The 21284-nt window shown below is 45.3% G+C and overlaps 1 protein-coding gene across 5 annotated transcripts in view; it reads right to left on the bottom strand.

The window, feature by feature from the left end:
• The window catches only part of TLK2 (tousled like kinase 2), a 44528-nt gene extending 25135 nt beyond the window's left edge, over positions 1 to 19393 (bottom strand). Inside the window, exons 1-8 of one of the 5 annotated variants that reach the window (XM_075443444.1) lie at positions 18770 to 19393; positions 16588 to 16673; positions 14700 to 14765; positions 7818 to 7889; positions 5232 to 5301; positions 4127 to 4170; positions 2906 to 3001; positions 5 to 172 (exon numbers count right to left, since the gene is read on the bottom strand). In XM_075443444.1, coding sequence (XP_075299559.1) covers positions 5 to 172; positions 2906 to 3001; positions 4127 to 4170; positions 5232 to 5301; positions 7818 to 7889; positions 14700 to 14765; positions 16588 to 16668 — 597 coding nt within the window. In that variant the 5' untranslated portion in view covers positions 16669 to 16673; positions 18770 to 19393. Of the gene's footprint in view, positions 1 to 4; positions 173 to 2905; positions 3002 to 4126; positions 4171 to 5231; positions 5302 to 7817; positions 7890 to 14699; positions 14766 to 16587; positions 16677 to 18438; positions 18555 to 18769 lie in introns of those variants that run through there. The other 4 variants (XM_075443443.1, XM_075443445.1, XM_075443447.1 and 1 more) reach the window with 4 other exon arrangements.
• Positions 19394 to 21284: the final 1891 nt, after the last annotated feature.

Below are 21284 nucleotides of genomic sequence, written 5' to 3'. Positions count from 1 at the left end.
TCACCGAGACAAAAGTAAAACAGAGGCCACCTCCCCTCTGTGCCAGCTGCTCATTCTCTAGCCGCTGTTTCGCCAGCATCACCGACATCAGCGTTGGCAGAGCAGAGTGTTCCTCCTGCGGTTCCTTTGCTGTGCTGCCGTCTACCCCATACAGCGGCTGCTCCACTCGCCGCTGTAACACAGTCAAAAGAAATACAATGAACTTTTTTTTTTTAAAAAAGTGGTTCTCTGACTCTGCCAAAACTGTTGTCAGCGAAACAGCAGCTCAGGAATGGGCAGGCAGCATGGTGAGGATCTGATAACTCAGACAGGACTCCTGCAGTGATTGTTCCCATGGCAGACATCAAAAAGTAGATGAAGTTAACAATTGGAAAAAAAAGTAACAAATGAACACACAGGACAGAATTCCTTGTCAGTAACACACCCCCTTCCTTTGCAAATACATGTGTTTCAGAGCCAGTGCGGCAAAAAAGGTTGCAGATCCAAAAATCTCAGTGCATTGCAATTTTGGTCAATGCCTTCAAAATTATACTACTTGATGTTTCCTAAGGACTCAATTTAAAACAGTCAATGTCACAGTATGTTTGTTATTCTGGTGAAATAAACCGAGTCAGAACTGCTAAATGTCAGTGACCTAACCATGCCTAGGACCCAGACGTCATGGGAAGCTCACTGCTGTCACTATAGCTGGGACCAATCTCCTGCAAGATAAGCAAAGTACTAATGTGTTTCCAAAATCTTTTAAAGATGCATTATATCTCTTAAAGGCCAGCTCCTTTCTCCTGCAGTAGGCTCATTTTCCAACAGTGATAGAGGAACTGGGTTCAATAAGAACAAGAATCATCTGAGCTACATTGATTACAGCACTCAGAATCTCATTGCTCTCACTTTAAAAGCCAGCCCATCACAGCTAAAACTTGGCAGTCTGGGTAATAATCATCTACGTCCTTCCAAGCTGTAACTCTGGGCCAGGCATATGCCACAAAGAAAAGTAAATATTCAGGTCAGGCTTCAGTTTTTCTTAAAAACCTAAATTGCAACCTGAAGCATATTTTCTGGCTAACATTACAAATGTCAAGAGTGTGCTTTCTTCCGCAAAGGAATGCTTGTCTGTGAGAGAGACCTTGCAAGAGTCTGAAGACCTGCAGATCATTCTTCTGATCAAAGGAGAAACAAGGCAATTCAAAGCAGTCAAGAGATTTGAAGACAAGAAGTAACATCCTGAAGCCATTACAATTCCTCCACAAGTTCTTATTGCAGAAAATTTCCAGTACTGCACAGATTAACTCACAGGTTCGGAGGAGGTTTGCCTCATTGTTAAAGACATTTTAACACTCTGCTCTCTTCCTAGACCATACTGATATCTGAAATGGGTAAGATACTCAATCTTCTCCAATTTTCACTCATCCTCCCATTTTTTGGGGCTTCGCTCAAACCACTGATAATCACTTTTTGAGAAGAGAACAGATCTTGCAAATGCACACAATATTTTGTTACGAATAAGCAAACATTACAGGTTTAGCTGCAAGAATAAAGAACAGAAGATGAGAAACACAAAGAGCACCTGCATAAGGAGAGAGACAAACTGGCCTACCTGAAACTAACTGTAACATCAGACTTCACCACATGAGAAATACTCTGTTCGATCTTTTACCTATGTAATATGTACAAGTGTGGAAGATGACAACCAAAGGAAGAATCCACTTGTCCCACTATAAATACCTGTAGGGTATCTCAACTGCTGGAATAAAGAGCTGTCCCTAATACCTCATGCATCTGCAACACTCAGAAACGCTATTTCTTTCATTAACTTCTCTTTATAGAGGTGTATTAGTGAATTAGTGTAAGATAGGAGGAAGAGCCATTCAATTAACAAGACGTATTTTAATTTTTATAAACATAAAAAATACCTAGAAGCATATGTGAAGCTTTCCCTTAAAGCAGCATTACAAAGCTTCCAAAATCTAGCAACACATACTGAATTTTGAGCAGAGCATTCACTGTTGAGGTTTAGTTCAGTACACATTCATGAACTGTGCAAAGGTCTCTGCAGATTAATGTAATCAGTAAAGACTTCGCATTTGGTTTTCGGAATACTAACCTCTCCCACAATGCTCCATACTTTTTTGACACTCAACAAATGCTGAAAATTTTTAAAGAGGGGCCCAGACATTGGTCAAAACTAGACATCAGACACCAGAGTCTCTGAATATCGCTTTGCTAGAAAATTTCTTTAGCTGCTCTGTGCTAAAATGGCTTAAAAATACTGGTTATTTTTTCACATTCGGATCTTGCACAAATGCCGTGACAGCAAAATGGAATTACATAACAAAAAAATCCCAACAGATGTGCACGTATACACATTTCTTTGCAAGCTTTTGCTAAGGCTCCTTACCAGTTGCATGCACGTGAACAGAAGTAAAAGACCTTCCCAGTGTAATTATGGTATGCTCGTTTCTCAGTATACCCTAGGGGTTCAATCAAGATTGAGGTATCATTGTACTAGAGCTATACACACATACAACATACTCCCAACTCTACGGCGAAGCTCATGAGCTACAATGGAATACAAGATAACTAATATGTCAGTTCCACCTTTTATTAAGGACAGTGATCTATCTGTAACCACATAGCATGTTAAAAACATTCATCTTGCATGCTTCAAGTTCAGATATTTATAGCAGTTACAACTGTGCTAGCCGCCGTTACAGGGTCCTAGGCACCTGGCTTTGCTGCCAGAACCCAGTTTCAGATTTTAAAAAAAGGAACTGAATAGAGAATAAGCCAAATCACTCACCAAGAGATCCTTCTTTCCTGTTCAGAACCTTTTATTAACCGTCTGAAGCACGGCCACCAACCTAATCAATGCCGTGCCACCAGCTCTGTCCCCAGGGAGAACACTTACCGGCAAGGGATTGGATAAGGAATGCTGTGGTGATGATCTGGCGACAGGCGGCACACTTCTACCAGGACTGGTTCCTGGGCCACTTCCCCCAGCAAACTGGCCAAAGGAACAGATTTGATCATCAGTAATTCCACAGAGTATAATATACAATACTATATCTAAGCAAATTTAACAGAGACAGAAGAAACATATTAGTCTTAAAAATGAAACCCTATAGGCTCTAGGGACTCATTTAAACAAACTGAACATAAGCTAAGAGGAAAACCTTAAGATTTCACGCCCTGTTTTCAAAAAGAACAGCAAAAGCAAGTACTTCAGACAAACACTGGTATTTGCACTGTGCACAAAAAGATGTAAACCTGCACACTTGGATATAGATCACTTATTTACTGTACAGAATTCGGAAGCCCATTCCCCGTAAGGAGACGTCTCTAACTATGCACCACAGGAGTGGTAAGAAATGTACATCCCCACTGAGGCATCTGTGCTGGTCTCTGTTAAAGACAGGGTATGTAAGCTGCTGGACAACTGCTCTAGTCGGTACAGAAGTTCTTATGTTCCTGAACCACAGCGTACCACACGTAAAAAACTTTAGCCAGGAACGAAGTAAACGCTGATAAGCACTTCATTTCTGACTCCAAGTTAGTCAGTAAAATAAAGAACAAACTTAAGAGAAAAGCTAGAGCTCTGGATTGTGCAGACCTAGAAAAACTTCAGAAACTATGTAATAAAAAAAAAGAATACTGATTATTAGAACGTCCATCACTGCTCTGGGAAGAGGTCTCCATCTCCCGTGTGGTGCCAGCCTCCCACGGCAAGCTTTTCTGAAGAGGGAACCCCGTAAACAACTTGCTGCTCAAATCAGTGGGACTTTGCAGGCATGTTCTTTTGTGGCACTGGACCCTTATCAAAGCAGGTTTGCATACGCAGAGATATCCTCGTCTGGGACCCAGGCTCCAATAGAAATAAACCTCAAACCTATACTTGCATGGCTGCTCTTTCAAAAAATTGGTTTAACAACTGTTCAAAGAAATGTTAATTTAAAAAACAACTTCCAAAAATCTCATATCCTTGACCTAATCAGATTTGAGCATATCAGGTTAGTATCGTCAATGACTCCAATGATGGATCAGTAACAGAAGTCATATAATGCGATATCTGTACATGGAAGTCTGTAATGGGAATTCAAGCAGATTTCTCAGACAACATAAAGATGCTTACCTCAAAATAATCACTAATTTTATGTCCTCTAGGAGTGCCTTTTCCTAAAAAGGAAAACAAAGGGTGAAAATAAGAATTGGTATTTTTAAGAACAAAAGTCATGATGCCATTCTAAAAAACTACTCCTATATTTTGATACTCCTCTCCCTGTAGAAAGGTGCAACACCTACCACAACAAAAGCTTCTGCAGGACAAAAAACTGCCCCAGGGTTACAGCTTCTGTGCTGTTGTTGGGAGGGTTTACAGCTGACAATTCAACTGACTCTTAATTCCAAACGTGTCAAATCCTATCAAAGAGCATTTGCACTTGCTAAAGTACTTAGAAAACACTAAACATCACTGAATGTTGCAAAGATTCTCCAAATTTTCCTTCAAGATAAGGACAGAACAAAGGGTACTTTTACTCCTCTGCCTTCAGGTAAATTACTGCGTATTAGATCTCTCACAAGCATTCCTATAAGAGTTACAGAGATAATTAGTGGTGGCTTAATACCAACTCATTAAAATTTAGCCCTTTTCTCTTATTATAATATTATCAAAGCAGTTCTGTCAACACAATCCTCCTTACTTCCTTGTTGAAGAAGAAAAGAAGCAGAAATCTGCCCCTATGCCCATTTGCTAGAAAATCTGAACTCACACTTGAACACGTTGGGTTTTTCTTAGTACCCCGAGACAGCACTGCGTGCTTTATACTCGAGCACAGTTTGTTCTCTATTTGTTATGGTGAGAACTTGCTCTAACAAGGCAGGCATACGTCTCAAAAAGCTAGGAAGAGAGTACAGCCTGTATTTAGAAGTCTGGCTGCTGTATGTGTTGTGATGTGGGACTAAAACAACACTTCAGAGAAGCCATATTAAGCCTTTGGGTAGTTTGTCCCATAAAAATGGGATAGTTTGTACGAGTAAGCTGAAGGCGAGTGTTTTCCTGCCAATGAGGATAACAAGGCTCCCAGAAGAGAACTACACCATCATGGAGTAGTTTATAACAAGCTGCCTGACACACCCTTGAGAAGAGCCATTAGTTTCCTAGGACACTGACTGTGCAAAACGTGCACGAATTACCAACCGTTCAGAAATCCTGCAGCAACGCCAGGAGAATGAATTACCTTGACTGGTCTCATATGCTTCTGCTTTCCTTTTTCTATTCCGCTGGTCATTCTGTTTTTTCTCAGGAGTCTGTTAAACAATACTTCAAAATTAACATTTCTGCAGTTATTCCACGATTTAAAGAAAATACCAAAACACAATAATCTGCTTCATATTCCCAGTGGCCATTTCACTTCTCTGGTGCATTTGTTTCTACTGCTGGTACTTAAAGAAACAACTGCTCTCAAATAGCTACTACCTTCTGATATATGTGCTGCAGAACGGAGAGAACTTGTTTAGGAATGAGGTTAATTTTATTTTTTTTTTTAATTTCAGCTGTAGTAAGTGAGCCTCTACTGCCCAGTTACCTCGCGTGGTTAGCAGACAAGTTCAAACACCTATAGAAACCTGTGTACACCATTTGAGAGTGATCACAGTACTGGTACAAGAGGAGTAATGCCGAGAGTTTTGAGTACAGACATCCAAATTCACAGTCCAGTGGCTACTCACAGTCTAGCAGGACAATTCATCTTGCCTGCAGCTAATGCGTCTTCCCAAAGCTCTCTGCAGATGGCTATAAGAACCATCCCGTCTACTGGTGCACAGCCACAACCTCACACAAAACAAGGCAGAGCTGCCCAAGATGGCAGCCAGGAGAAAGCTGCCACAGATGCAGCAATTCACCTGGACTTCTCTCTCATTAAAGTCAAGAGCCAGTTGCATCTGCCATGTCTGTGAGCAACCAAGAGACTCAAGGGGCAGCTGATCACTGGACAGAGATACGTTTATGCACAGGCACAATACAGAGCACAGGTGGGAGGCTTGAAGGCTCCAAAAGTGTCAGGCCTATCTGCCTGTACAAAGCTAGCAAGCCTAAACACCTGCGAGCGGAGGAGACCCCGACATGATGCTTTCCCCATCACCAGGGTCACCTATGTGGTCAAACCTGCTGAAAACATTACGAAGCACTGCACTAGAAGCAGCTTCCTGAGGTTGCTGGAAAGAAAGATATCTTGCCATTTCCATCACCAACGTCATTTTAAAAACATCTCTTACCCCAAAGGGTCCCAAATAATTCCTGAGCTATACGCTTTACAGTCACTGCAGCCACCACTAAACTATAGCCTGGGGGCAGGAAGAAAACCACAGTGTGCAAAACACAACTCTGGGGGAGGGAAAGCCATGGCCAGAAAGTTTGTGGTAAACCTAAGTTTCAGGCTCTTTGGAAACCAAAGTCCAAAGTACCCTGTTCAAAGATCTCTGCCAAAAGACTTGCACATAATAAGCACAGAAATCAATCTACTTCCTTTAATAAGATAAAAAGGATAAAGCCGACACAGCCAGAATTTAAACCTGGCTGTGTCCCCAGAGGATGCTGGACATCTACAGTCCCATGTCACCAGCTGCGCAGTCACTGACACATTGTTGTTTCGGCAAGAGGATGGAGGGGATGTTAAGAGAAAGCTGGCTATTGTGTCTGCAAAGTACTTTTTAGAATGGGGGGACTGAAAACTCCATGACTATCTAGAGACTTGCTGTACCAGCTCCTGTATAAGTAAAAGCCAGTGACAGAGCCTCCTCACTGCGTAGTGAAGAGCAACTCATGAACAGCGTTGGCGTGACTGTAACACCACAGGCTCCATTACAGCCTCCATGGAACTGTAAGTGTATTAATGAGAGTCAGTTTAAGTTGTTTTTCCATTCAAGTACTTACATAACAAAAGTTACACACAACATTATCTGTTACAGACTGAAAAAGCACGGAATGGTAGATTTCATTATGTCAGCTTGGTCAATTCAAATCACTCCACAGAAGTTCATTAAAAAACCCCGAGTAAAATAAGAATGAATCCTGTTCTCCACTATTAACTATACTTCTTTCTATGGAATTTTAGATCTTGCGTTCTCAAAAGACTTAGCTACACCAGACACCCCATATCAGTACTGCCACGTAACAGAAGGAAATATGAACCAAAACTTACCTGATAACAGTGTGGAAAATTCTTTAAATGGATAAAGAAATGCATATAAAATTGAGATTTTGTTTTATTAATGCCGAATCTTAAAGTAAAAATCTAACTCTACAATTAATTTTGCTGCTTTAGCAAGTGTTTTGAAATAGTTAATCCTAAAGCGGTGAGATTAAACAGGGACAAAGCATCAGTTTTCACCTCCCAACACTTCCACAGAGCAGCTCATAAAAATGCTGCGCTTTGTACAGACTTCTGCAAGTACACATATTTGATAGGTAAGGTAAACTTTTCCATTAATGCTCTCTGGCTTTTTATTTGGCCAAAATTGTATCCAAAACCAGCCAACAAATCACAATGCAGCTGAAAACAGTTTCATAAGCCAAGCTTTATGAATACTGTGTCTTTGGGGTTAGGTAAAATCTTCCTGCTACAGTGGGAAGCTTCAGGGAGGACTGTTTCACAGCACGGTCCACAGACTGTAGGGTTAAGATCCAGACTAAATACTTCCACTAGTCCCTTTCACACCCCAAACAAAGAACACTGTCACTCACTCTCACACAATTCCTTCTATGTTCCGAGTCCCAATCATGTCCACCTTAAACCTGATTACTGTGAGGTTTTGTGCCTGCTTACCTCCAATTCTTTATCACTCAGAGAACCCACGCTGCACAAGCTCTGGTTGGAAGACTCACTATTTAATGGACCCTAGTGAAAAAACAAGCAAAGACTGTTAGAAGCAACTTCCATACAAGGCAGGTATGTCCTATCAAACATTGCATCTCTGGGCTAACTATGCTGCTCTAAATCACGTGGATACAGCAGCAACACGGGTCAAGTACCTAGGCATGTGATGGGGCACTAAAAAGCTTCAGAAGTGGCTTGGAGCAAGACAGAAGGTGGACTGACGGCTGGACGGTCTTTTCTCAGTACACTGATCCAGCCTTCGCAATGGTATTTCTGTATCAGTTCATATCCTTACTGCTCTACTTAACCACATCTGCAAAGCAGCCAAGGCAGTATTCATAAAAGTCTAAGACAACCTGTTTGAGAAACAAAACTTCTGATTTGCTGAGAAGCAGTAGTTCCAAGTTCGGCTCTTCAGGCAAGCATCTGCCTGACCCTGGGCTAAGAATTCAGAGGCATCTTCCATCTGGCAAGGCAGCTATTACTGTTATCAGATGCTGGCAGTACCACTGATTTTCCTTTAAATGCGTAATTTTTATGCTTTTTTTAACACTAAGAAAGCGAACAAGTGAAAGTTGTCTTAACAGCAGTACAGCTGGCACCCATAAGACAATCTTTCCCACTAGGCTATTTTGTGGACCCGCGGCTGACCTACCAACAGAGCAGTTGCTCCTACCAGGCTAAAGCACAAATTCAAGAGGCTGGAATAGATTTACCAAAATAGTATCCAAGTACCTACAAGCGCACGCCTGCATCTTTGCAGGCTCTACTGGATACGTATTTGCATTTTTATGTATCCAAGCATTTTTGAAAATTATTTTCCAAAATCCATGTCAAAACTGGTTTTAAAAGGAAAGAAAAGTGAATCATGCAAAGTCACTGTGTTTTAGCCTAGTGCTCTGACACAAAAGTATCCTCCCACAGATCTAACTTAAGAAATCTAGACGAATCTGACAAAGATACAAAAACAAGATTCACAATTACTGATGGAATGTATTAACAGGAAGAATGACATGATAAAGCCACCTCTCCATTAATAACTTGTGAGCATCTTTTCCCAAAGATTCATTCTATTTTAGCATTCTCATTTTTGCAGTAATCACTTCCCACCAATCAACCTTTCCTCAAGGCAGAGCCACTTCTCATTATAGATCTGAGCAGAAGACTTATGGAAGGGGTGAGGGAGAAGCCTTAATAGCACAGAGAAATCCCACAGTAGATTATTTTTGAGGGTAGCAGCTCTCCTTTCCCCATTTATAAGACAAACACCACCATCAAATTAAACTTGTGACACAACCTAGCTATTACTAACCCCAATTTCCAAGCAGGCATCCACAGAAAATAAAAGTTCTGTTTACCTTCTGTATTGCACTGCGAATATTCACTACCAAATTTGTTTCTCCTGCAAGGACATGCTTAGTTGCTTCAACAACAACAGAAGAAATAACAACACCTGAACAGCTCAAGCAGCTACACATTTAGGATTCCCTTTTCAAAGCAAATTACTTTATGAAAAATTCCAGATTATATTCTTTAAGCCATGCCATTATCCCTTCAACTCATTGCACAAATAGCTCAAGACCAGAAAGATACTTTACCTCATTTCTTCAGCAATACAAAAGCTTAAAATTTAGTTGCTTTTTAAACAAAGTGGCAAGCTCCCCACCACCCAATGTGATGGCTCACAAATCTTACAGGTACAACTCTAGGTTATGTGAGGGATTTACTCCTTGGCCAACAGGACTTAACAGAAGTGCCAACATTAACCATACCTACATCCACATGAAGGCCTCACTGATTAAAAAACTCACGTAATATTTTACAGCACTTGGCAACAGAAAGTTCATCTTTTCACCCATGTAAAAAGCTTGTTTATAAACTGCACAAATGCTGTCCTCTAAAATCTTTCACTTCCTCATGAACTCCAACCCCAGCAGCATGTCCAAGACATCAACCTTCTGTGCAAGTGTAGAAGCTTTGTTAGGTGCAGGAGCATCTCAGCAAATCAGCATTTGCTGGTCTCAGACAGACAGGCTGGGGTTCTGACATGATGAAGACGAATGTGAAAGTTGCTTCCACGTTTGGTTAAATCTCCCTGCCTCCATTTTGCACATGGGTAGCTAATGACAGGAACAGCTGCTCCCAATATGCCACATTTGAGCTCTTCAGGAACACTGTAGTTGACAGGGTATGTCAGTGGCTTACAGAGGGCCAGTGTTTCAGCAAGGGACCTGTATTCCAGGGTCACCTGGAGAAACAAACTGATGAGTCTGTCTATACTTAGAAATGATCCTAACTTTTTTAAAAAAAATACAAGTTTATCCTCTCTGGTACAAAAAATCCACTCGGTCTGCACCTGAATGTAAAGTTCTGGAACACAAGCAGCTAGAAAAATGCCTAACAACAAAATCCAGAATGTTTTTCTTACTTCCACTATCCCAGCTACCTGTACCAACTATTCTGTGTGGGACATTTACAGGTCTAGCAGTTGGAATCAAACCCATTTTTTGCATCAACAACAACAAAAGAGCAGTTCAGATCACTGATTCTTGAAGAGCAAAAAAACCTATTTTCCTTTTACTTTAAAACTTCCTCTAGAAACTACACTGACAAAATTGTAAAATCGAACTCCCTGCAGTAGCAGAAGGGGTGAAAAGGAACTAACTACTCAGTCACGGAACCAGAAAATAAGAGCTTGTCAGATGTCTGCAAGTATCCAAGCAAGTTCATGGTCATGTGTATTGACACTGTGAACAAATGCAGAATTAATTCTTTGTAGGCAAGTCTTCACCCATTTCCACTGCACGAGCTTTCCTCTCCCTTGATGATCTTCTAGAGGGCCTTCCACCAACACTTCTCTTCCAGTAAAGGATCAGGCCTATCTCACAGGCAAGGAGCTGAAGCATCTTGTTCACGTCAAAGTTAACAAAATGTCTTGTTCTGAGGTATTTTGGCTATGGAAACACAAATTGTTCACTAGAACGTGCTGTAGTGGAAGCAATAAAGATGCAATACCTGGGATGTTTAAGGAACATGGCCTAGTCCTCAGCTGGACCCAAGAGAAAGTAAAGGCAAGTTTTCCTGATCAACCAGCTAGATATCTAGTTTCACATGTTAACCTCATGTTGTCAACTTCTTATAGCAACAGGTTTAGACAATGGATATGAGAAACTACACATCTGAACATTCTTACCCTCCACTAACAGGCAGTGAGTGTGTGTATAAAAAAAACCCTTCAAATTTATGTTTTATCATTCCTGACTGTTTATATTTAACTCAGCAACTGACATTGGATAAATGTTCAGTACTTAATTTAGCATACCATCTTAAGTGGTCACGACACAAAAGGAATTAAAGGAACGAACCTGGATTTTAGAAAAAAACAAGAAAGCAATGGCAAAGAACACTAACACCAGAATATTGACTGGGAAGTAGCAGTAGGGAATAATAAACATGCAACAGTTTACACAGGAAGGGCTTATGAATTTTGTTCCAGAAGAAGTCATCTGCACTGGCATCTGGCTTTTCTAGCACAGACTACTGTGGGATAATACTGCACTTCTCTGATATGACTTACAGCCCACTCATCCACTGTACCCTGTCAAGAGAATCAGTGATGGGGCTCAGAAAAATTCAAAATACGTGGGTCATCTGAAATAAGCCAATAGTTTCTATAGTGTTTACCCAAATGACAAGCACAAGAACAGCACACACTTCCTCCTCCGCAAGGAATTTCTTTCTGAGATAAGCTGGCATGCTCTTTTCCCTTGTGATTCACCTATCAACTGCTGCTTCTAAGTCCGTGACCTACCTATGTACAACAAAACCTCCATGCCGAGAAGTGGATGCAGCAGTAGCAGGTGCTTTCAAGACTCCTACTCAAAGGCAAGAATTTAAAATCTGTCCACTCACACGAGCTGGTTAGTCATTTATCCCATTTGCAAGAGCCCTGGAAAGGCCACAGATGAGGCACAATGGCTGAAGTTTCAACAGAAACAACTTGGCCTGATAGTAGCTCCCATTGGATCTTCTATAACAAAGCTCGCCTGACTCAGACCCCCCTTACCTATCCTCTTTTCAAGCCCATCTACTTCCTCGCATGACTTGTGCACTTCTTCTGCCTCTCTAAGCTCTCAAAAATGATCCCTCAGGCCTGTCCGCAACCCTTATGTTGGGCAGTCTCCATTTTGTGCTCTCAACTCCTCGTATTGTAAGAGAGCTCTAGGAATTCAAGCTGCCTAGCCAGAGTCTCCAACGTGGACTTCCAGCAACATGCATTGCAAAACTCTCCTGCTAACTCAATGGTGGAGGAGACATGCTTCATTACTCTAAGCCAAGCTAATGCAAGTTCTCCTGAATTGTGTAGCAAATCAAGAGATTTCAAAGGGAAGAAGTCAATCCTTAGTTCCACTAGAAGTTAGTGCTGACTCCACACATGCTTACACCAAAGTGAAATGGTTGAACGGTTTTCCAGTTACTCTGGTCCAGTGCTACTGTATAAGACAGGTTTAATTAACATATTCTTATCTTATTTCAAGCATCACATAAGTATGAGAATTACAGTCTGCTTCTTAGTCGGGCTTTTAGAAAAGCTCGGTATTATAGCCAGTAATGAAATTCCTGAACCACCTAGGTCTTTTTGCCATGAGAAGTTAATCTACTAGCAGATGTTCACAGGTAACCTCCACTATATCAGATGGGTAAGCAGATTTGCAACAGGATTTGCTCAGCTTCCATTACACCTCAAGGGTTCTCTCAGGTTGAAAAAAACAGTATTTTTATTTTACTGACAGCAAACTGGACAGAAGGGTCATGCAATTCAGCCTAACCCTCAGTTCAGGGGCAGAAACAGAACTGAGATTTAGCAGCTATTTCTGGGCTCTAATAACCAGACAACACATTTGAAACAAGTAATATTGCACACGGAAGCATCCAAACAATTTTTGAGTATCTGGCATAAAGTCTTGGCACATTCTGTGGTAGCTGATAAATTCAGTTCTAAGTTTCAAAACTCTCATTAACTAGTTCTTCTGGTGGCATGTGACACCTGTTAAGGACCATCACTAAGCAGCACCACTTCCCCCCAGGGAAGACATTATTATTCCCAAATACGAATTCTCAACTTAGCAACATTTTTAGCAGCAAAGTTACCAAGTGGACCACACCACTGGCAGTTACTGAACTGATCAAGGCTGCTAGAAGGACAGAGAAAGGGTAAAAACCAAAACAATACAAGCAAATGCAGTTCTTCTTTATGAGCAATTCTCTTTTTGGTGGCAGATGTTCTGCAGCATAAGTGCCACTCTTCAGGTTATTTTCATTTTGGAGGAAAGGGAGCACTAGCTACCATCAAGACCAGTATTTCTTCAGTTCTAGCACAGTCATCTGGATCTACAAGATACCTACAGCACGACAGAGAAAGTTACTCTCTCTAGAAATACTCCAGCCTTTTTAGTTTAACTGTAACAAAGTGGCACACACAACTTAGTCTGAAGATCTTTTAAAGACCAAACTCGTAGAAGATACCTGCCGTGATGATCCACCCTGGTTAAGCCTGAGGCAAGCCACATGCAAACACAGATCCAACCACCACAGTTACCTACTCCAGTTCTCATCCAGTAAAAGTCTGTGGAAATGACACAAATCCTTTGGAGTTAACTCGTCTGACATCTTAAAGCCAGCACGCAGACAGGGGGGAGGGAGGCAGAAGATGAGAACAGACCAAATTCAACAATGTTATCTAGAGAAACAAACTACATTTTGTTTTCTGTACCTACTGACCCAAGGAAGATGTCTGAGATGACTAGTTAGAATAATGCCTCAAGTGAATACACTTACACTTCCCCCAGTAAGTAAACATAAACAGAAGCCAAATAAGCAGGAATAGCAGTAGGTGTCAGATAGTCATGTGTTAATTCAAGGACTTGCTTTGTGAATTTGGGGAAAAATGGCACTTTACCATATGGCAAGAATAGACATCTAAAGCATCACTGGCTTTTTGAAGCTGTCTAGTGACCTGGATGAACCACATGAGTATAACAGTTGCCTAGAAACATTCCTCGCTCACAGATTTGATTCCACGTATTAACCCTAAGCTTCTAGAGAAATATATTCTCCAGCTACTAAGCGAGATAATTCGTCACAGACTTGGAACAGAATTTTGAGGCAATTTGGGACTGCAAATGACCTCAGTCATTGGGTTGTGCCTTCAGCTACCACAGGAGATGACAGCACACAGCTGTTTCCAAAACAGTTTAGGGTTTCTGTCCTCTACTGCTGTTACTGGAAAGCTCTTCCAGAACCCCATGACTCTGATGGCTAGAATCTTTTTTCTACTGTCAAGCCTAAACATTTATTCTAGATCAGTGTAGTTGTATTCATTCTCAGAAACACGTACAGCTGTTCTTTACCTGCAAACACGCAGGGAAAGCGGGCTTTAAATCTGCAGTTGTATTAAGGATGTAAACTAGTACGTGAGTGTTACACAGGTCCAAAATACACCCTGTATTTTTTAACCTTAAAGAAACCTAACCGAAGACACTAAGCGATACACCCAGTCAGCGGCAGGCAGGAAGCTCAGTTACAGCTGCCTGCTGCCTTCGCCCAATAGGAGAGCATCTAAGATGACATTTCTTCCTTTTATGCAATAAACAGCAACAGAATACCTTCTATCCCAGGAGGATGTGCCAGTCCCGGTCCCACTAGATGGCACTAACTTACCCTACGTAGCCTTCCTTCGGCACTTCATTGGAGAGAGCTACAAATCTTAGTTGAATCACACAAATTGTATTACAGCTTTCCCAATACATTCCCTTTAAGACAGTGACCTACCAATGTCAGTGCGGAGCATGACGGACGGAGACTTGGGGGGGTAGGGAGGGAATTTGAAGCACCAACCTGGGAGGGAATGTAGTATCTGAGATTAATATTGCAACCGAGATTTGCTGCAACATAGTAGAGTCATGCTAATTCATATCAATGGCTGGCTGATCTATTGAAAATTACCAAGTATGCAAGTAAATAAATATATATTGTTTGAAATAAGTGTAATGCGCTTTAACAGTTTACTGACTAACACAAAGTAAAACACTATACTGTGTAACAACAGGTAAAAATAAAACTCAGTAACAGAAGAGCTTTGCTCAAAGTGAAGCCTCCAAGAAATGAGGCTTTTTTTACTCGGATATGCTTTAGAAACAAAAATGAGTTTTCAAGATTCACCCTACAGAAAAAGGGCATGTACTTTCTGCTCCAAACGTATTGAAAACATAATTAAGACTTGCTTTCTGGTCTCTTTTGAAGGTTATTCCTTTAAAAGGAATAGCTCCTAACGTTCTTGGTGAGCATCGAGTATGTTGGCACTGTTTTAAAGTAACGATAGTGTCTATGCCTCTCAGTCTTTGCTATTCTAGAAAGTTGTTTGGCTTTATCTATATCGGTACAGCTAAAGATGTTAAAAGTGACAAACACGAGAGGAAGAGGTAAGAAACAGATTAAAAAGTACATAACAAGTTGTAATGCTGTATAAAACAAGTCTTTGAAGATGGTAAATACATTACATAGCCTAAACCTTTACGCTAGTAAAAGCCTTACGACTAAGAAGTCTTAAGAGTGAGGGCAAAGATCAAAAAACCCCCACACTCTTACTTCAGTAACTGAAATTGTTACCCCTTACCAACTCCAAATGTTAATCTTCCTTACTACACTACCTTACAGCTGAACATTTTACTTACTCATGCCCCCTTCCAAGACTTAGTGTCCTGACTGAAGTACAGGTCAGAAAGAAAAGTATGAACTCAAATGAAACCCCTTCTCAAGCTCTGATTTGATTGAATTTTTCTAAGAAATACAGCAAAGTTTCTTCCCTAAATAATTCTAAGAGGCTTATGAAAATTATCTAGTAATGGTATGTTGTTTTACCATCTACCTCGATGTTGTCCAAAACTCAGTGTCTTCCTCAAAAGTAAACTCCTTATCACTGACCTCCTTCAAGATGAGTTCTGCCACCATTTCACTGCTCAGAGAGACTATCAATTAACACTACCAACAACATCTGGAGAACTAGGAGCTTAACGCTAGTACACCAAGCAACCACAATGTTATTTAAGTGTCTTACTCATGAAAGGCAGCTACTGAACAGTTATGAAGTTGTACGTGAGGACAAAGATGGGATTTTACCATCAGTCTGTGGATCACAGATGCAGGAGAGCTTACCTTCAAATACTTTTTTTGTGTTCTATGCGACCGAATACACAATTTTAGCATGCTGCACCCACAAAGAACTCAACAAATTCCTGAAGGTATTAAGTCTGGTTACATGTTGTATCAAACACAGTAAACTTGAAACTGTATCTAACAAGTGGCCAAATTCAGTTCTCAAGTGCTTTCTCGGAGAAAGGAAGAGACAGATGAGATTCCCACTTCCAAAGACAAAGCTGTCCTGGGCTTTTTTGGGGTGTACAAGCTGCCTTAAGATGGAGCGACTCCTAAGAACTTAATTAGGACCCAAAATCTTCTGTATAGTAAAACATCTGCTCATACAGATCCCATTTTCATTCCTCTTCGCCACACTTTAAGCAAATTAGTGGTCAAAACACAACTATTGACACAAAACATTCTGCTTGCGAAGCAAAATTATCAACGTAGAAATTAAAAAACACTAAGTGCAGCGCAGGATGGACAAGCAGTCATGCCTGTTACCAAAGGTACTTATGCTCACCTTGGCAACCCCGACTCCAGTGAACCTGGCCTCCAGTAGTTCCTGCCTTCGTGGGTCCAGGCTATGCAATTCTTCCATCATTTCTGCTGCTATGGGAGAACAACACTCCGATTACGCAATGCAAGGAAAGGAGAGAGATTTAACATTCTGTGCCACTGACAAGACTCAGAAGTGCCTGTTCTGCAGCATAACCATGTAGAAAGCATTTTCTTGCAAGTGAAATGCAAGATTACCATGCAATAATAACACGACTTTGCCACCATGTTACTGTATGTACACCACAATCCTGCTGGAGAGTTTCCTCTTCTATCCGTTGTACCAGCCATTTCAAGATCTCTAAATCCAAGAAACCAATTATGTCACATTCTCCCACTGGATGCTTTATTAAAATGAAAACATGGAACCAGAGTGTTATGACTAAAAGCTTCAGAGCTTTTTACCCGTGCTGCATGACTAGGAAGAAAAAAAAGCAGCATTCTTTACCCCATAATTTATTTTTGGCCAATCCTGGAAATACTAGATCTCCCCGAACTCCAGATTTCACTGACAACAGCTTTGGTTCTTCCAAGCACAGAAAGGGATTATAAGCAGAAAATAATGCTCATTTAAACCTTTTACTCTCTAGAGTAAAGCATCAGATACCTCTAGCAAAACAGCTGCTTCTCTACATGGGATGTACCAGGCATACCTGCTGGCAATCCGACACAACGGATGCCATTATTTAAAGGGTTAAAAAAAAGAAACCAGCACAGTCGTGTAAACAGGTTAAAAAAAATCAGGAAATGCACAATTCGAATACTGAACTGCAAAAAAATGGGACAAATTTCAATGTTCATTATAACTGTGAATCACATCTTCCCAACCGCACCAATCAAGTTCATTTCCAGAAATGTCTGTTCCAGTTTCATTTTCTGGACTAAGGTAGGAAAAAAAAAAAAAAAGAAAGACACAGAAGATAACGATTTGCTGTATAAAGAGCATATGCGATGAGGAAAGTTCTTGAAGGGCAGCAAGTGCCCTCTAGAACAGGCAGTATACAATTGTTCCTTTTACTAACTGTCCATTTTGTTCCTGCCGTTTCCTCCAGACGCTGCAGATCTAAGTTAGAGGGGGCAAAGTGAATCCATCCGGGGGCATTTACAACTGCTCTCCCAAAGGGGGGCATTTACAACTGCCCTCCCACACCAGTAACAAGCCTCAGAAACTCATGGGATACTAAATGTGGTTACTGAGAACCCCATTTCTGCTACAGGCTTCAAACCCCCAACAAAGCTACCAGCCTAGTTTTCAAAACAGGAAATCTGTGCACCGAGGAAAATGACAGACGAGAGCGCAAAGATGTTAAAGTGCTCCCAGGTCTCTCCCCCATTACGGGGCGCTGGGCTACCACCCGGGAAGAAATCGCGTCCCCCCGCCGGGATGCTGCTCTGGGGAAGCGACTGCCACAAGTTCCCGAGCCTCCCCCCCCCCCCAACCCCGGCAGGGCCGAGCTCCATCCCGGGGCCTGTCCCGAGCCCCCCCGCAGCCCTCCCGGCAGGGGATGGCCGTCCCTCCCCAGCTCCCCCGCGGGGGCATTTTCAGCACCTCTCTCCCATCTTCCCTCCCTCCCCGCTCGGGAAACGGAGGCAGGCGTTTGAAAATCCGCCGGCGAGTGAGCAGCCTTGCCCCGCTGCCAGCTGCTGCACCGCCTCGGCCTGCCTCCTCCTCCTCCTCCTCCTCCCCGGCACCCCGGGCAGCACCGCCTCAACTCCCAGGCCGAGGATTCACAGGCCGTGCCCACCCTTCCACCTCCTCCGCCAGCCCCGGGGCCTCCGCGCTGCCCCGGGCCGATCCCCCCCGCCCCGCTCTTACCCCGCGCCCGCCGGGCCGCAGGGCCTGCGCTGCGCTGTGCCCCGCTGAGGCGGGGACCCGCGGCCCAGGCCTGGCTCCCGCCCGCCTCGGGGCACAGGCCTCGGGCCCTTCCGCCGTGACCCCGGCCCGGAGCGTTTCACAGCCTCCGCCCTTCGCCTACACCGCGGCCCGGGGTCGCGGCCCGGGCTCCCCCCCCCTTCCCCTTCCCCTTCCCCGGCCCCGCCGCCCCCCCCACCCCCCCCGGGGCAGCCTCGGGCCCGGCGCCGGGGAGGGTGGCGAGGAGGGGGGGAGGGTCCCCCGCGCTTCCCCCGCCGCCCCCGGGCTCTCTCACCTGGCGCTGCTGCTCCTGCCGCCGCCCCGCCGCTCCTCTCCCCTCCCGCCCGGGCCGAGCGCTCCCCGGGCACCGCTCGGATCCCGCCGCCGCCGGGGGCAGGAGCAGGAGGAGGAGGAGGAGGAGGAGGAGGAGGAGGAGGGGGGAGGGAACCTGCTGCGGCGGCGGCAGCGGCGGCACGGGCGGGAGGGGGGAGGCCAGGGGCGGCTCCGCGGCCTCTCGTGAGCCAGGCGCCGCCGCCGCTGCGGGCAGCCGGCCTGCACGCGGGGGAGAAGGGCGGAGGGGAGGGGGGGCGGCGGCAGCAGCGGCGGGGCGGAGGTGGGGGGGGGGGGGGGGAAGGTGGGGGCTCGCCCCTCGCCGGCTCCGAGGCGGGGGGAGCGAGAAGAGCTGGCTAGGCCGCGGATCCCCGGCCTCGCCTAAGAGTCCTGGCCCGGCCGGGGTGCGCGCAGGCCGGCGGCAGCCGCAAGGCCTCGCGGCAGGACAAAGGCCCGAGGGAGGGCTCGGCGGGCGGCGGCCGGGCAGGTGGGGAGGGCGAGTGGCGGGGTGAGGGGGGGGTATCTGGGGGGGGCACGAGGTGCCCCTCGCTTCCCGGGGGGCGCGGCGGGGCGCGGGCAGGTGCCGGGGCCGGTGCTCGCCCCCTCCCCGCGGCGCTGGGCCCGGCCCGGATCGATTGGTGCACACACACACTGGTGAAAGCGCGCGGCGTCTCGCGAGATTTGCACGGCGGCGAGAGGGCGGCGGGGCGGGGGGGGAAGGGGAGGGCAGGTCAGCGGCGGGGGGCGGGGCCTAGGCGGGGGGCGGGGCCGGGGGGGGCAGTGGGTCCGGGAGGGCAGAGGGTACGGATGGGCCTGGGGTTAGGGTGCCTCTGGGGGTCGGGGAGGGCAGATCCAGGCGAGGTCTGGGGGTCAGCGCGGGCCTGGGGATGTGTCCCCCTCGGGGGAGCAGAGGTTGACCTGGCCCCCCCCCCCCCCCCCCAAGCGTGTCCCCCTCGGGGGAGCAGAGGTTGACCTGGCCCCCCCCCCCCCAAGCGTGTCCCCCTCAGGGGAGCGGAGGTTGACCTGGCCCCCCCCACCCCGAGTGTGGGAGGGCTGGTGTCCATCTTCCACAACCACCCGCATCCCCCCCCCGGGGAGGGTGCGAGGGCACCCCGACACCCCCCCAGCACACCGTCCCTGCCCACCCCACACGCGGGTGAACCCCGCAAACCCCCCAGGAGTGGGCCGGGGCCGATCGAACGCGGACATGGCGTGCGAAACACAGCCCCGAGCACCCCAGCAGCTCCCCGTCAACCGCTGCTCCCCTTCGCCTTGCTAAGGCCGGGCTGCGTGAGGGGAAAAAAAGCAAAATAAAAAATTAAAATAATAAAAATAAGGGCTCATCCTGGCTGCGAGCGAGCGGTTACATGGCAGTTCATTCGCCTTTCTCCCAGGCGGCGGGGGCAGAAGGCAGAACGCCCAACCCGCTCGGCTTTTAAGGCTGAATCAGCTTTCTGAAAAGCAAACAAGCAGGGAAGAGGGGGGGAAAAAAATCCACGAGGTTTGTTGGGAAGGGAAGTGGCCAGGCCCGTCCGAGGGGAGGCAGGCGCGGATTAGCGATGGCAGCCGAGCTTCCCCGAGCTCTAGAAAGCATTCGCCTCCCCAAACGCCGGCGCAGAGAAAGCCGAGGGACGGCCGTCACCTCCGTTCCGCTGCGCCGCCGACATCGAGCGATTTATGACCGAACTGGAACCTACCAGTTTGGCAAAAGCGATGATGTGGAGAAGAGCTGGCGGAGCATCGCGGAAAAAACCGCTCTCGCAAGGCGACGGGGGGGGAAGTTGTATTATTTTAAAATTATGAATTTATCGTACTCCGAGCTCGGCGTTATTTGTTAACTCGGTGTTACAAACGGCTTTCGAAGCGCCTGCCTGTTCTCACAAGCTGTGTTTCCTGTGCTTTAATCTGTTTTTTCGGTAGAAGAGCCACTCCAGTTTCAGCTCCTACTGCGTGAGTCACATTTTCAGCACGACCAGCGGCAGGAATTTGTAAAATAAATAAATAAATAGCGTTTCGTGTGCGTGGTTTTTTTTTTCTTTAAAGAAAAAATTCTAGCGTAAATATTTCATCAGCTGGTAAACTAATCACAGCCATTTAGGGGAGCACTAATTAGTACCACTTGCAGTTAACATTGTTTGGAGAGGTATAAATTTCATTTGTGCGTTTCTGTTCGATTTTGGGTGGAAGGAGGAGATCTGGGAGCCATTACACCCAGTAAAGGGACCGGTTTCCTGCTCCCCTCGGCTCTTCTGGACCCCGACCACCGCCCCTAGAAACACCTCCAGCTTTAAAGGGAGCGGTTCACCCTCTCGGCGCCGGACAGGAACCGGACACCAGTAACACCGAATCTATGGCACCATCCCCCTGTCTTTGTGTTTTAGGGGTGATGGGGGTCATGTTGGTCTAATTTTTCTCCTGCTTTGTGGAGTGAGCTTGCTGAGGGTCTTCCTCCTCTTCCATGCATCGCTGGGGATCGCGTT

Source organism: Opisthocomus hoazin, chromosome 26, assembly GCF_030867145.1.
Source record: "Opisthocomus hoazin isolate bOpiHoa1 chromosome 26, bOpiHoa1.hap1, whole genome shotgun sequence".
Lineage (NCBI taxonomy): Eukaryota > Metazoa > Chordata > Aves > Opisthocomiformes > Opisthocomidae > Opisthocomus > Opisthocomus hoazin.
The sequence above is the reverse complement of the archived record's forward strand: the minus strand, read 5'-3'. Positions and strand labels throughout refer to the sequence as shown.